Genomic DNA, 14,930 nt, shown 5'->3' with positions numbered 1-14,930 from the left:
AAGCCTTGTGGTGGCTTCTCAAACAAAAATCTTCACGCGCTTATAAACTCTTAATCCCATCTCCCGCCTAAGGCTCGTTTCATTTGACGTTTTTCCCGTGGAAAAATCATGCAAAAAGAAACGATCTATTTGTTTTTTTTTTACTGATCGTCTCTCAGTGTCCTTGCACAGGAGAATTAAATTAACAAACACTTTCCCACATAAATTTATGATTTTTATTATGAGAAGAAAAATTAATTGCAAATTATAGAGTCGCTCGAGAGCACGATTAATCCCTGAATTAATCTCTCTTTAAATATCTTCAAACAAATCGCCATCATTTATTGACTATAATAATATATATACATATGTGTAGTGTACATACACATGTATGTATAAAAACTGTTGACTTTTATGGTATTAATTGAACGCACTGCAAGTCCAAGTTGATATACAGATAGAAAATGCTTGTCGAAATCATTTATTTGACTTCTTGACCAAAGAGGAGTCACAAGTTCAGTGTATGTTGTATTATATGGGATGCTTGTTGCCATCAAGTTCAAAAATATAAAATAAAAAGAAAAGTCTGAAACGACCAAAGCGAAAGAGAGAGAGAGCACAAAAATTCACACACTCTATGGGTGAGTCGTGGTGTGGGGGGCAAATCGGAAATCGTTCATGAAATATTGTTACACTGCAACATATAAATTTACTTTTGTTGTCTCTCCAAAGTGGAACACATAATAGAAATTGAAAGGGAGTTTGTTAGAAAATGAAATCTATAAGAAAACTTTTCTTGTCATTACCAATTGAGTATATCCCATTTTTCTTCGAGCCCCCCTCCTCCACCCTCAATACATGTGTCACATTTTCTCAATGGACAAATGTGCAGTTTCATTTCACAAATTTATGACTCAACTCCTTTTTTGTACTTCTACTCACTATTTTTAGAACTCTCTATCTATGAGATATCTAATTAATATCACGAGATGAACATGAATCTCGTGAGGTGAAGTTTACTTCTGATTTCTGATTTGTAACTTATATATTATACAAAATGTTGTTTTTCCTTTTTATATTAACCCTTTTGCGCTGGTTATTATATTTTGTTTTTTTTTTTCATTTTTAAGGATGTAATTTAATAATCTTCCGAATAAAGAATTTTTAAAGTTAAAGAGCTCCAGTAAACAAAATGATTGAGCCAATAAATACTCAATCATGATTGAATCAATCCGATTGATCAACTATTGGTCAATCTCAAGTTAATTCTGATTACTCAATACTTTATATTCTATGTGGACCTACATTGACTTAATATTGAGGTCAATAACTGATCAATTATGGGCGAAATTTGTTTCCTGATTATTGAGCAATCAGGATTGACCTGAGATTGACCGGTAATTGACCAATGATTGATCAATTGACTGATTGGCTCAATTGATTCATCAATTCTTGATCGATCATTGATCAATCTGATTGATTCAATCAGGATTGAGCTTTTGTTGGCTCAATCATTTGTTTACTGGGAGACTTTAGATTAAATTAGATTAGTAGATACTGGGAGACCTAGAAATTATTTTATTGAAAAAAATTTGTTAATTTTCTTTCTAATTTTTTTTTCATTTATTTTTATTTGTACAAAAATCAAATAGATTTAAATTAAAAAGAAATAAATTTTAAAACTTTTTGCGCGTAATTAAAAATAATCATATTTTTTTTCTTTTTTTTCTTTCTAGGAATAAAAGACAAGAACAACAATTCAGTAATCGTGATTGAGGCCCAAAAACTACTTCGAGCAGCTCTCAACTGCTACGAAATAGCAACAGTTCTTCTCTACTACAACACAATACCTACAAGGTAAGAATTATTTTACAAAAAAAAATATTAAAGCAAAATTGTGTTTGAATAATTTTTCATTTTAAAAATTACTTTTCTACATTTTATTGAAAATTTCAAATTGAAATTATTTAAAAAGCTTCAAAATTGAGATTTCAAAATCGGTTAAAAAGTTCAGTTTAACCAAAGATTCCCACGGATTCCACGTGATGCATATAGTGCTTTAGGAACTTTAAAAAAGCCCTGAAACTTTTAATGCATGAAAGATCTACAAGTCTAAAGATTAAATTAAAAGTTTTCCTTGTAAGTTCCTGAAATGGTGCTTTTTCGAAAGGGAAATGAGCTTGGAAAGTTCTCAAACAAAATAACTTTAATTTACTGACGTAAAATGCAATTTATTCGTGCAAAAATAAATGTACAATACTGTGAGTGAAAAATGCAGCATAATAAGCAATTTAAAAATAATAAACCACCTAAAATAACTGCTCAATCATTCATGGTAAAAAAAATGTTGCTATAGTGAAATTATGTTGTCTTGTGTCGACATTCCAATGAAAAGAAAAATCATTTTTTACATATTTCGCATTGCCAATCAGTCGATTGAAAAAACATATATATGCATATTGAGGAGAATATAGGGTGAAATGAAATATGCGTGTGATCAGCTAATTTCGGTCAAATTGTAGATTAAATATTGTTAAACGGAACATAAAAATAGAAAGCTCTCTCTCTGTCTGTCTGGGTTGAGGTATGCAGATAAACATTCTCACCATCTATGGGTGCAGTTTTGAGAAATTTCTGTGTCTACATTTTTTTTCTTCTTCTTCATCTTAAATGATGAAAAAAATGTTTTTTTTTCATTTTCAAATACAGGTAGATTTCTTTTTAGAAATATTAATGGCTTCTCACTTGATACAATGTTCGTCGTTAGATTTTTGTTTTTCTTACACAGTGCCGCCTGGCGTGAGTGGGTGAGCATGTACTACTTTATGAATGAAACGCCATGCTATGTACAATTTTATACCTACATTCTATATAGGTAAAAAATTTATTAAATCAAAAAGTGGGTGACACGAATGTTTTGTATAAAATGTTTTCACTTAATTTCGCAATGTCGTCGTCTTGTATCCACCTTTATGGTATGATTTTAACCACCTCTAGCGCAGCACATAATAATAATTCTATTTTATGTGAAAATAAAATAAAATAAAATACATCCTCCGGATTGACAACTTAGTCGAGCTTATTAGTAGCAAAAAACGATAATTATATATGCACAAAAGTTCCATTCATTCTCATCCATGTCGCAGCTTATCTCAAATATTATATTTTAACACGAGTCGACAACATATTGATAAATAATAAAACTGGTGGCATAAGAAATAAATGATTAAGCAATTAACTGGTTGGAATCTCTTTCTCTGTCACAAAAATGCATCACGTTGTGGAATAAATATTATATATAGCGCTGTATGGAAGTTAATTTTATTAATCATATTAATTTATGCTCATTTCATATCGGTGCAGAGCACGCAAAGAAAAAACTCCTGCATTGACAGTGAGATGGTGGAATGAGGTGTAGATTGTAATTAAAAAATTTTCCTCACTTCAGCCCCGTCCCTTTTACCGTGCACTTGGTACTGAACGAAAGTGCCCAACGGAGTGTTGTGGAACTCGTGGATAGTAGCTTGAAATTGGTGCATGGCCATGTTGCTGTTGAGCGTGTTATCTTGTCCGGGACATTCCAGATATCACCAACAGATGAACAGCACCCGTCCAGAGATCACTTGCCAGCCAGTCATGTCGAGGTAAATGTCTCGGAACGATGATGTCACACAAATTGGCTACTCTCACCGCGGGTCCATAGCGGTATCCAACACTTCTCATGTCATATCCAATTAATTCTCTAGATTAAATACTGCTGCTGTCCGTCTGATTCATCAATCAGTAATTACATAAGCCCACAAAACATCCTGCAAACGTGCGGCGGCGAATACGAGCACGATCAGCAACAATGGAGGGAATTTTTTGCTGCCCTGGAGCCAATGCAAAGTCAGTGTGTTTCGGTGGGAAAGAAATTAGTTACCGTAATGGGAGACATCAGGAATTCCGATCAGCAGGTAATGTCTAAAACAATGATTTTATCTATACCTACCTCTATATTTGTTTATTCGCGTTTATTTGAATCTTAAAAATGCATGAAATTGAGTGATGTGTAGCATCAGACAAATGTATTGAGCGATATTGGTGTGAAAATTGATTCAGCGTTGATTGAAAGGAGTTTATTCATTTTAACGCTCTCATAAATTAATTAGAAAAAATATGTCAATCATTGAAAATATGTTTGAGGATAATAAAATATTAAAAGAAAAAAATGTCCATAAAAAGTAAGAAGAATAGCTAGAAAAAAATCTAGAAGAGACTCGCATACATAAAATAAAAAATGTATAAATCATATGCTTCTATTTAAACTCATTGATTTTTTTTATATTTGAAGCAAATGAGCATTGTTCTCATTGTTCCATTTAAAAAAATTATAAAAATTAAAAATTGAGAGTTTTAAGATGATTTTATTGGGTAAAGTAAACGATAATCTATTTTCATAATTACTGCATAAGAAGCATATGCTTTATGCACGAAAGTAGCCAAAGTCTATTCAAGAAGATCTTTAAAGATTTTTTAAGCTTTCTAGACGTTGCAAATGGATTAAAAAACGCCTGACATTCCTTTCCAAACGTTAGACGCGTTTGACATTTTTCTTTTAACGTTTGATGTTATTTTTTAACGTTTGACATTTCTTTTGTAACATTTGATGCTCGTTTTGAAGGCTTTCAATTTATTTTTTCTAATTTTTGACATTATTTGTTGAAATCTGAAAGTTTCTTTCTGACATTTGACATTCAATTTAACGTCTAATTCTAACGTTTTTTTTCTAATTGTTAATATTTTTTTGATACTTGAGTTTTTCGTATAACTGGCAATGTAATTTAAGCAAAAAAAATATTTTTTGAGATATTTCCCAATCGCTCTCATGCTCCCACAAAAATATCAAAGTGAGGTTAATTGATTATTTTGCCGGAACTACTTTTTTTAATTATATTTATCACCACGTTTGGAGGACCCAGAATTCCTTCATCAGGCATAAAATTTGTAGGAAAAGAAATGACGAAAAAATCTGTAATTTCACTATTTTGAGGTACATAGATTGGTACAGACGATACAGATAAGTGATTCCTAAGTTCCAGCATGTGAGTGCGCGTGATATGCTCTAATGAATAACTGATAAATTTACAAAATAAATTAAAGAAAAACATTCGCTTTTATAAATATTTCTCGCAAGTTTAGCAAATAGTAAATTCAAAAAGTCATAAATTCTCCTAGTTTATGATGAAAATTTTTGATATTGAAGAAGAGAAATTTTCCATACATAGTAGAATGGAGAGATAGTTTTGCAAAAACAAAAAAAAATGATGCATGTGTTATTAGTTAAAATTGATACCAAATCATCGTGTAGTGTATGGGGTATTTTGATGTACATATGCATGTATGTATGCAAGGTATGCGCAATATAATTTTTAATCATTTTAAACATATTCATACTATCTATGCTACAGGGCATACTTTCGAGGAGACAGCTTCATTCGCAGCACCGTGCCCTAAGTCGTGCTCTAATGGATCCTGAATTGCAAAATCTCCGTCGGAAGGGTTTGGCTACGTTGTCGCGCCTCCAGGAACGAGCACAGCGCATTTCAGGTCAGATCCCACAGAAGGAAGATGACAATCTCCGTACCAACAATGACTCGTATGACTCGAATCATGTGGCTATGCGTCTGCAAGAGGTGCTGACTATATTCCATGAAGTTGATCGTGCGGCACTGAGGTTGGAGCAAATGACTGAGCAGCGCAGAGAGCGACTTCGTGAAATGACTCGCCAGCGGGCACTCGAGGATGAAATCAATGAGGTATGTTGTATTGGTGTATATAGCACACAATCCACCCAACTCTTAGAAAATCAAGAAATCATTTCCACTTTTCGCCTCAAAAAGTAGAGGACTCCCTTCCCCCCCCACAACCCCCCTAAAGATCACCACTTAAGATGTGAACAATTTTGTGAATAATTTTGAATTTTCACTCGGACAAATTGGTTGGGATGGTGTGTGATTTAGCATTGGTTTTGTTGGTTGGCGATGGTATCGGACATTCAATTCTTATCATATAACAATCAACATCCATTTGTCAATTGGAATTGAGCATAAAGTGTCTCGTTTTCCTCACCAACCACATCATACCAATTTCACATGATATGAGGAGCGTTTTCAAAAGAAGTCAGAGCTGCTGCCATGTGGTGATTTCACTCGGCACCTCTTTAGTATTCAACATGCAGCAAATCGATCATCAGACACCGTTTAACGCAAACGATTCACACGAGACTTTCATGTCATTCGCATTTTTCACCTTTTTATCACCTTTTAATTACCATATACAAAATACAACACATCACCGCGCACTTCCAGTGGCATTTGAATGAATTCCATCCATTTTTCCATCCATGCCAACATTAACTAATTGACCGTGGTACACGCCCAATAAACCCCGTGTGATCCTTTACACCCCATTTACTAAAACGACTGAGTGAGAGAAAAAATTAACCAATATTTTATACATAACATAACATACAAATCATATTATGAGAAAGCATAAGTAATGAACAAATTGCAAACTTAACTGTCGACACTTTTCACAAAGTTGCATTTTCAGCGTGCGGAATATTAAACGAAATGTATCTCCTACAAGCATAATTCATGGTGCAATGATGCAAAATTCCCGCAATATGTTTGTATGGATTGGGTACCATCGCCGGGGGTGGGGAGGGGAAGGAGAATTGAGAAAACTTCCCAGAAAATTAATTGCAAGCAATCCATCAGAAGAGGCGGATGGATGTACTTTGATCTTCACACCAAGGCGATTATCCAGTGCTATTTTTGCCACGTATACGATCGCTTATTTTGCATTTTGAAGAGATGCTGTGGAAGAGAAAAGAACATTGTAGGAATAAAAAATTGTACGCGATCCCCCCTGCTATTTTTTCTCGTCACGCCGCGGCTGTCAACACCCCAAGAAGAAAAACATTCAACTAAAGGATATATCCATTATTACAGAGCCCATAATTGCAACACTATAATCTCTATATATAAAAGGAGGGGAATTTCATTGTTGAAAAAATAAAAGGTTCTGATGAGTGCTTGTTTTAGATGGGATGGAAATATTAAAGGAACTTTTTGAGAACCTTTTGCTCTCAGTTATGAAGAGAATAATTTGTGGTCAAATGATTTACAAAACGTCCCTCTATTTTTTTTCGTTTAAGAATGTTTAGAACTTTCTGAAGAAGCTGAAGAATATCTGAAAAAATCTTTCTGAAGAATTATTATTAGTTAAGAGAGGAACCTCTCTATAAAAAAAATTGTTAATAAATGGGAGATCTCAGGACAATTAGAAGGAGTTTATTCATTTTTACACCCCCTAGGTTTGCTCACGGAAAAAGACTGTAGGTAGTGCTATAGCCTGGAAAACTAGTCGAAGATATAAATTGTAATACGCCTAATTTAATCAACTAATAAAGTAATTTAATCAGCTGGGGAAAAACGTCATAGATTTGCGATTTTTCTACCTTCTTCCATGTAATATTCATACTAATTCTGATTAGATATTTTTTGAATAAAAAACTTTTAAATTAAGTTTGACAATTTTGTTATATATAATTTTTAATTATTTAAAAAAAAGGGTTGAATCTGTTAAAAATCTTTTTTTCTTAAAAGATTTTTGGTATTCTGTAAAATATATATCGCAAGGAGTCAACAGTTTTATTCTTTCTTTGTCTTTTGTAAAAGTAAAAATATTTTTCAACAATTTTATTCTTTCTAAAAAAAAAGAAGAATTCAAAAATACTTTACAGCATCTTTCTAGATTTTTTTTCTAACGTTTGACATTTTCTTTAACATTTAACGATTCTGTTAAGTATTTATTGTTTTATTCTAACTTTTAATGTTTTTTAGAACATTTCAAAATTCTCTTTCTTATTTTTTTTTATAATTAAAATTTATAGGACGATTGTTTTTCTTTGACCTTTGAAGAAAATTCTGAACCAATATTCCGATATACATATTCTGACTCCTTTAACTCCTTTATAAATTTAATTTTTAATTGGGTTTTTACTGATTTCAAAATTCATATTTAAGAAAAGCTCATTTTATCCGATTTAAGAAATTTTTTTAGCAATATGTCCTTATCAATGCAATAATATCAAGAAAGATCTCAATAATAATTTATGAAAAATATACGAGCATAAATAATTTAATTAGGACTCTTACATGGTTTTGAAAAGAGATAAGATTAGAATTAAAAGATTTTTTTTTTTAAATTTTGTTACTAATTTTTTTCAAGGTTTATCTACAATTTTCTTAGAAGAAGATTTTACCAAGAAAGTTACATTGTATATTGAGACATCTCTATTATCATGTCTTTATTTAAATTTAAAAAAAAAGTAAAATAAACCAACTCTGCGTGTATCTAATTTCCCAACTTTTATTATATTAAACATTCTACGTAGTACCTACCTATAATAAATAAAATACAAAATAAAAGAAAAACCAATCATTCAATTTACTGGGGAGGGAGGAAGAGGGGGGAAGGAAAGAAAAATCATGAGCCGGAAAGATATGACAGTAGAAAAAGTGTTTTGATTGAGAGGTGCATACAGTATAATTGTTTAGTGTGGTGCAAGAAAGTTCTCTTTCGATACAAGATTTCCGTAATTAATAGAGCCATAGAGCCGTTTACATGCTATTTGCCACTATATTTTCACATCCACACAACTACAGCGGAATTGTGTGTGGAGTTTTAGAGTTATAAAGAATGTTATGCACGAGGCATAGTGTAAGTCCCCCGCATGTAACCAAAATTGGCTTTTAAATTATTGTAGGGGATCATTAAAGATTCAAAATAAGCGTGGTCATTTCCCGGAAAAGCGCTGGGAAACCTACGAATTTTCCGGTTTTTGGTGTAACCTATATTGATTTATTTCTCAATTTCTATCAATTGTAGAATATTGCGATTGGTGTCAAATGAAAGCTATATCAATGCTTAATATTATATATTAAAACCATTTTCCAAAATGCACAAGAAGGTGAAAATTCGGAAAGATTTTCCGAACACGCATTTTTCTTTCGCCTCCCATTTCCACAATATTGCATGGGACCACCTGGAACATCCCTCATTTTGTAGCTTTTTTAATCCCCTTTCATTTGGTATAGCACTTGCTGGGGAAATCTGCTGGGAAAACTGTTTTTTTTTTTTTTAGTTATTTTCAATGTTGGAAAAACTCACTATTCGAAGGCTGCAATGTTATACCGGAGCTCACACCGACTTAGCCGATTTAACAATGCAATACAATGTTATACAATGTTATGACATTGTATAACATTGCAGCCCTCGAATAGTGAGTTTTTCCAACATTGAAAATCACTAAAAAAAAAAAAAAACAGTTTTCCCAGCAGCTTAGCTTAGCTTTGAAAGCTTCAAGAGGAATCGTGTTGTCTCTTTCTAACTAATGCAATATTGATGAGATGGCAATACGAGGGCTGCATTGTTAAATCGGCTAAGTCGGTGTGAGCTCCGGTATAACATTGCAGCCTTCGAATAGTGAGTTTTTCCAACATTGAAAATCACTAAAAAAAAAAACAGTTTTCCCAGCAGATTTCCCCAGCAAGTGCTATACCAAATGAAAGGGGATTAAAAAAGCTACAAAATGAGGGATGTTCCAGGTGGTCCCATGCAATATTGTGGAAATGGGAGGCGAAAGAAAAATGCGTGTTCGGAAAATCTTTCCGAATTTTCACCTTCTTGTGCATTTTGGAAAATGGTTTTAATATATAATATTAAGCATTGATATAGCTTTCATTTGACACCAATCGCAATATTCTACAATTGATAGAAATTGAGAAATAAATCAATATAGGTTACACCAAAAACCGGAAAATTCGTAGGTTTCCCAGCGCTTTTCCGGGAAATGACCACGCTTATTTTGAATCTTTAATGATCCCCTACAATAATTTAAAAGCCAATTTTGGTTACATGCGGGGGACTTACACTATGCCTCGTGCATAACATTCTTTATTCTCAAAAGGAATTTTAATGAAGATCATAGGAGAAAAATATTTTTGCACGCATCCATTTCACCGCATGTTTACAGTAACAAGTAATTTAATTAATAATTCATCGGTGATTTATTAATTACTCTTAATTTCTCTATTTTCTTTCACTCCACCACAAGAGAGTATTTTTATGTAAAGAAAAGAAAATGAATAATAATAAAAAAATTACATATCCACTTCACTTCAGGTCTTAACGTGGATGAGAAACGACGGCGATGAATCTGTTCATAAATATACACAAGTTCCACTGGAATCGGGCGACATAATTAAAGATCACGAGCAAGATTTTGAGAAATTCTACTTCATATCGATGGTAAAGTGACACAGATATTGTTAAAAACTTTCTCACTAAAAAGGAATTTGTTGTTGCTTTCTTCTTGTTTTACTAAAAGAAAAATTGTGTATTTTCCGTGGATTTGTTTTTGTAGAAACATCTTGCCAAAGGTCGAGATCTTCATGAGGCAACAATGGAGATTGAAAATCTCCGTGATAGTGCATGCAATCTCAAGGAAAATCTCCGGGAATTTAGTGAAAAATTAGAGACAACACGCGAGAGGATTGAAGGTGCTGCGAGGTTGCATCATTTACTGGGGTTGCACATCAAGGAGGACGATGTGCAGCAGGAGATGCAGAAGTTGGCTGAGAAAATTGGTGATCACGGGCTCATTGAGCGATGTCGTGAGAATGCCAAGGCAAAGGATCCCATTGCGGTAGCACAGAAACCAAATACCCCATCTGTCCAGGAAGAAATCTGCTGGTTGGATCAGGAGAATCCGAAGCAAGGTGTACCGCTGCTGGCCAAAGAGGAGGACATCCCCGGTGAGGATGGGACGAATCTCGAGGAGGAAGATGAGGAGCACTCAAAGTTAGCCGATTCCGGACTCAGTGGGTGCGATCGGTGTGAGAATAGTGACAAACTAACGCGTGCTTGTTCGTGTCAGAGCTTCGAAGATGCCGCCCTAGGGGGGTGCGTGAAGAGCACCAACAGCGATGATCTCGAGGAGGATTGCTTTGAAATTGCCCAAAAGCAACATACCGCAGACGTACCAGCACCCTTTCAGCCAAATTCCCATTTGCATTGCCATTCATCCAATCTCCACTTGTCCGAATTGGACGAGGCGACGGGCTTGGATCAGAAAACACAAAAGTAAGTTTGACCAAAAAGCCAAAAATAGTTCTGCCCCGCATGAAAGTGGTTCAATTGCATTTCCTCATTTTATAATTTTCGGAATGAGCTCAAGTCCCCAGCGGACTGCATTAGTGGCATTGTGAGAGCCACCAGCAGCAGATGTTGGCTCTTCGAAGAGAGCTCAAATATTGTAAATTTTTATTTAAGAGCTTTATCATCAAGTGCTATTATGGAAATTGGATCGGGACGTTTTTTCATGCTATTCTTGCTCTTAATTTCTTATAGTGCCAGCGGTAGACGTTACGTTTTGGTATTTTCTGATAATGGAATTTAAATTTAAAAAAAAAAAAATTCATGATATTTTTCAAATTATTGTACTTTAGCTTTTAATTTGAGAGGAAAATTCGACATTGATATTAATGAATTTGACTAAAAAGGTAGGCTTTAAAGAAGATTTTTGTTAAATCGACTACAAAGAATTATTTTTTATAATACTTCATTATAAAAGATTGATTTGAAAAAGTTACTTCTCAATTTCGGATCTAACAGTTAAAGTTTTGAGATATCCGAGGAAATTCATTACTAACTTCAGCTTAAGTTTTTTTTTTATTTTAAGCCAAGTTTACGTTTTCTAAAATTAGACCCACCATTCCTAAGCTTGTTCAATATTTTTTCAAACTGACTAATGTTTTCTTAAGCCAGGCCTAAATTTCCCAATCTAGATTTCAGTTTTCAAACTTGGTTTGTTTCGTTTTTTTTTAGATCAGACCTAAATTTTTCAAGCTAAGCCTAAGTTTTTTAGGCTAGGCTAAAGTATTTCAAACCAAGTTCAAATTTTCCTTAAACAAACCTATTTTCTTAAAGCCAGACTAAAGTTTCTTAAAACTTTGAATTGATCAAAATATGCGCCTTTTCGCATTTGCGCAAATTGGTAAATATCATTTATAAAAAATCCTATAGTCCTGATTTAGTCTGATCTAACTATAATAGCCCGATATAAAAGAATTAAGCGCAGCAAAGAATTTTAAGCGCAGCAACTAAAGTATTCTTTAAAAATTTAAGATTGATTTGAGAAGGAACTTTGCCGGACTTTGTAGAGAATATTTCCTCATCGTCATCGTTCTTCTTCTTTCTTTCAAGAATTACCATTATTTTGAAATGAAAAATCTTAACATTAAAAATTATATTTTAAGGTCTTTAGAATCATAAAATTAATTATGTTTTCACGTTTATTTATTTATTTTTTATTTTTTTTAATAAGTGAAAATTATATTTTAACAAAATTTTAGAAAATCGTTATCACAAAATGGCAATAAATACATTTTTTCTACGCGTACCATTTGCATTATCACTTTTCATAAGGGCTTAGAGAGAGAGCGAAGTCTGTGAAATATGACTTTTTAATTGATTCTATTGTAAATATGCAATTAAACATCACTTGAGTTAATCTGTTTAATTTAATCTTTCGCCTTAAATTTTTTTAAGGACGCTTCTTTTGATCATGCGGGAAATGATTGGAACAGAACGCGACTACGTTCGAGCATTGCAGTATATAATTGAGAACTATACGCAAGAACTTCTGAGAGATGATATTCCACAGGCACTGAGGGGGCAGAGGAATGTAATTTTTGGGAATGTCGAGAGAATATATGAATTTCATCAACAGCATTTCTTAGAAGAGCTCGAAAGGTAAAGTATTCTCCCTCTGCATTCATCTCAATTATTCTTCACGTGTGTACTTATCTTCATTTTTTGTTGTTGCTGCTCTTTTTTTTGTTCTTTCATTTCTCAATCAAACCGCGCGACGTTCATCTCACTTCATGTGGCATAGATTTGAGAAGAATCCTCTTAAAGTGGGATCAACTTTCCTTCGGCATGAGAGTGAATTCTACCTCTATGCACTTTATAATAAAAATAAACCCAAAAGTGACTCCCTGATGAGTGAATATGGTACATCATTCTTTAAGGTATGATTATAATCCGCCTCTTTGGAATTCTTATCCATCTACAATGTTGTTTACACTGAGAACTGATTTTTCTTTTAAATATTTTTTCTTCTTGTTAAAAAAAAATAGTCCAAACAACTTGAATTAAACGACAAAATGGACTTAGCGTCGTATTTACTTAAGCCTGTACAACGAATGGGAAAGTATGCTCTTCTTCTTCAACAACTCATGAAAGCTTGTTCCAATGTTCAAGTAAGAATACTTTCACTTTTACCGAAGAAAATAAGATTAAAATGATTTAAAAAAAAACTCCTCATTTTTTTTTTTAATTAAAACATTAAGGGATCGGTACAGAGGTACATTGCGGAGGATTTGGATGAACTACAGAAGGCTGAAACGATGGTTCGTTTTCAATTGCGCCACGGCAATGATCTCCTTGCCATGGATTCACTTAGAGACTGTGACGTTAATGTTAAGGAGCAAGGAAGACTTCTGAGGCAGAATGAGTTTCTCGTTTGGCAAGGACGTGGTGGGAAAAAATCCCTACGCCAGGTTTTCCTTTTTGAAGAATTGGTTCTCTTCAGCAAAGCCAGGCGTTTTCCCGATAGAAAGGTAAATAAATCTGAAACTTTTTATTTTAATACTTTTCCCATCCTTTCCGTTAACGAAAATAGGGATTCTGGGGATTTAAGTAAAGAAATGTTGAATTTCAAGTTTTTTTTCGTTTTAAGTTGAAATAAAGAAAACTAAACACTTTTTTTTAAATTTAATTATTCTAGAACCTAGACCTTTACATCTACAAAAACAGCATAAAGACATCAGACATGGGCTTGACGGCCCATGTGGGTGATTCAAGTACAAAATTTGAAATTTGGTTCCGCAAAAGGAAACCAGGTGACACATGGACCCTCCAGAGTATGTCCGAGGATATTAAAAATGCATGGACTGAGGAAGTTTCCAAACTTCTGTGGAAGCAAGCTAGGAAGAATCGAGGTATTTTTTCAAATTATTTCTTTTGCTAAAGAAAAGAAAAGATTTTATTGATTTTTTTCTATTTATTTCTCGCGTAGAAATTCGATTAATGGAAATGTCTTCAATGGGAATTGGAAGTAAACCATGCCTTGACATTCGACCGAGCCAAAATCAAATTAATGATCGTTCTATAAGCTTTTCGCAGCTTGGAAAAGGTACGTTATTTTTTTTTTTAATTTTAAGTGATGGTTCTATGTAAACGTTACAATCAAAGTTCTTTTAGTACTTTTTGAATTTAATCGTGAATTTAATTTATTTAAGATTTTGTTTTCATTTTAAATGTTTTTCTTTTTAAATTAATTTTCAAAAATTTCTAATCATGAATGTAAAAAAAAATACAGAGTCACAAAGCATTACAAAAATCGGTTATCAGTAAGTCATGGCGTGTTTCTTGGGTAATGTAGGTTTTTTTTTCTCTCATTAACAGCTCCAAAATTCCGCAACTCCTTTACGGCAAATCAGACAGAAATAAAGACAACACGACGTCCCAATTCTGTTATATCAGTGAGCAGTATGTCTTCCGGTACGAGTAGTTCATCCGTAAGTACGAGTGCCGGTTCAAGCAATGGCAGCAGTTCTGGAGCTGGAAGCAATCTTCAGCGTACAAATGCCCTTCAATTGGTCGAGGAGGATATTCCCATTACAACCTGCATCTCATCCACATTGGCAACGATGAATGGACGAAAACACCACCGTTCGACAACATTAGTCAGTCAGTGCTCAATGGGTAAGATTTTTTTTAAACACAAAACTGTTTTTTTAAAGAGAAATAAAGTTCTAAAAAAATTTTTTTAAATA

At 33.4% G+C, this 14,930-nt stretch overlaps 1 protein-coding gene across 1 annotated transcript in view; it reads left to right on the top strand.

Moving 5' to 3' along the window:
* The window catches only part of LOC129791784 (uncharacterized), a 61,004-nt gene that overhangs the window by 43,873 nt on the left and 2,201 nt on the right, over positions 1-14,930 (top strand). The window contains exons 6-18 of the mRNA XM_055830281.1: positions 1,716-1,836; positions 3,428-3,623; positions 3,726-3,935; positions 5,430-5,777; positions 10,213-10,338; positions 10,454-11,172; positions 12,640-12,843; positions 12,986-13,121; positions 13,230-13,352; positions 13,443-13,712; positions 13,880-14,093; positions 14,171-14,287; positions 14,560-14,859. Coding sequence (XP_055686256.1) covers positions 1,716-1,836; positions 3,428-3,623; positions 3,726-3,935; positions 5,430-5,777; positions 10,213-10,338; positions 10,454-11,172; positions 12,640-12,843; positions 12,986-13,121; positions 13,230-13,352; positions 13,443-13,712; positions 13,880-14,093; positions 14,171-14,287; positions 14,560-14,859 — 3,084 coding nt within the window. The remainder of the gene's footprint in view (positions 1-1,715; positions 1,837-3,427; positions 3,624-3,725; positions 3,936-5,429; positions 5,778-10,212; positions 10,339-10,453; positions 11,173-12,639; positions 12,844-12,985; positions 13,122-13,229; positions 13,353-13,442; positions 13,713-13,879; positions 14,094-14,170; positions 14,288-14,559; positions 14,860-14,930) is intronic.

The sequence above is a fragment of the Lutzomyia longipalpis genome, chromosome 3 (genome assembly GCF_024334085.1).
Source record: "Lutzomyia longipalpis isolate SR_M1_2022 chromosome 3, ASM2433408v1".
Taxonomy (NCBI): Eukaryota; Metazoa; Arthropoda; class Insecta; order Diptera; family Psychodidae; genus Lutzomyia; species Lutzomyia longipalpis.
The sequence above is the reverse complement of the archived record's forward strand: the minus strand, read 5'-3'. Positions and strand labels throughout refer to the sequence as shown.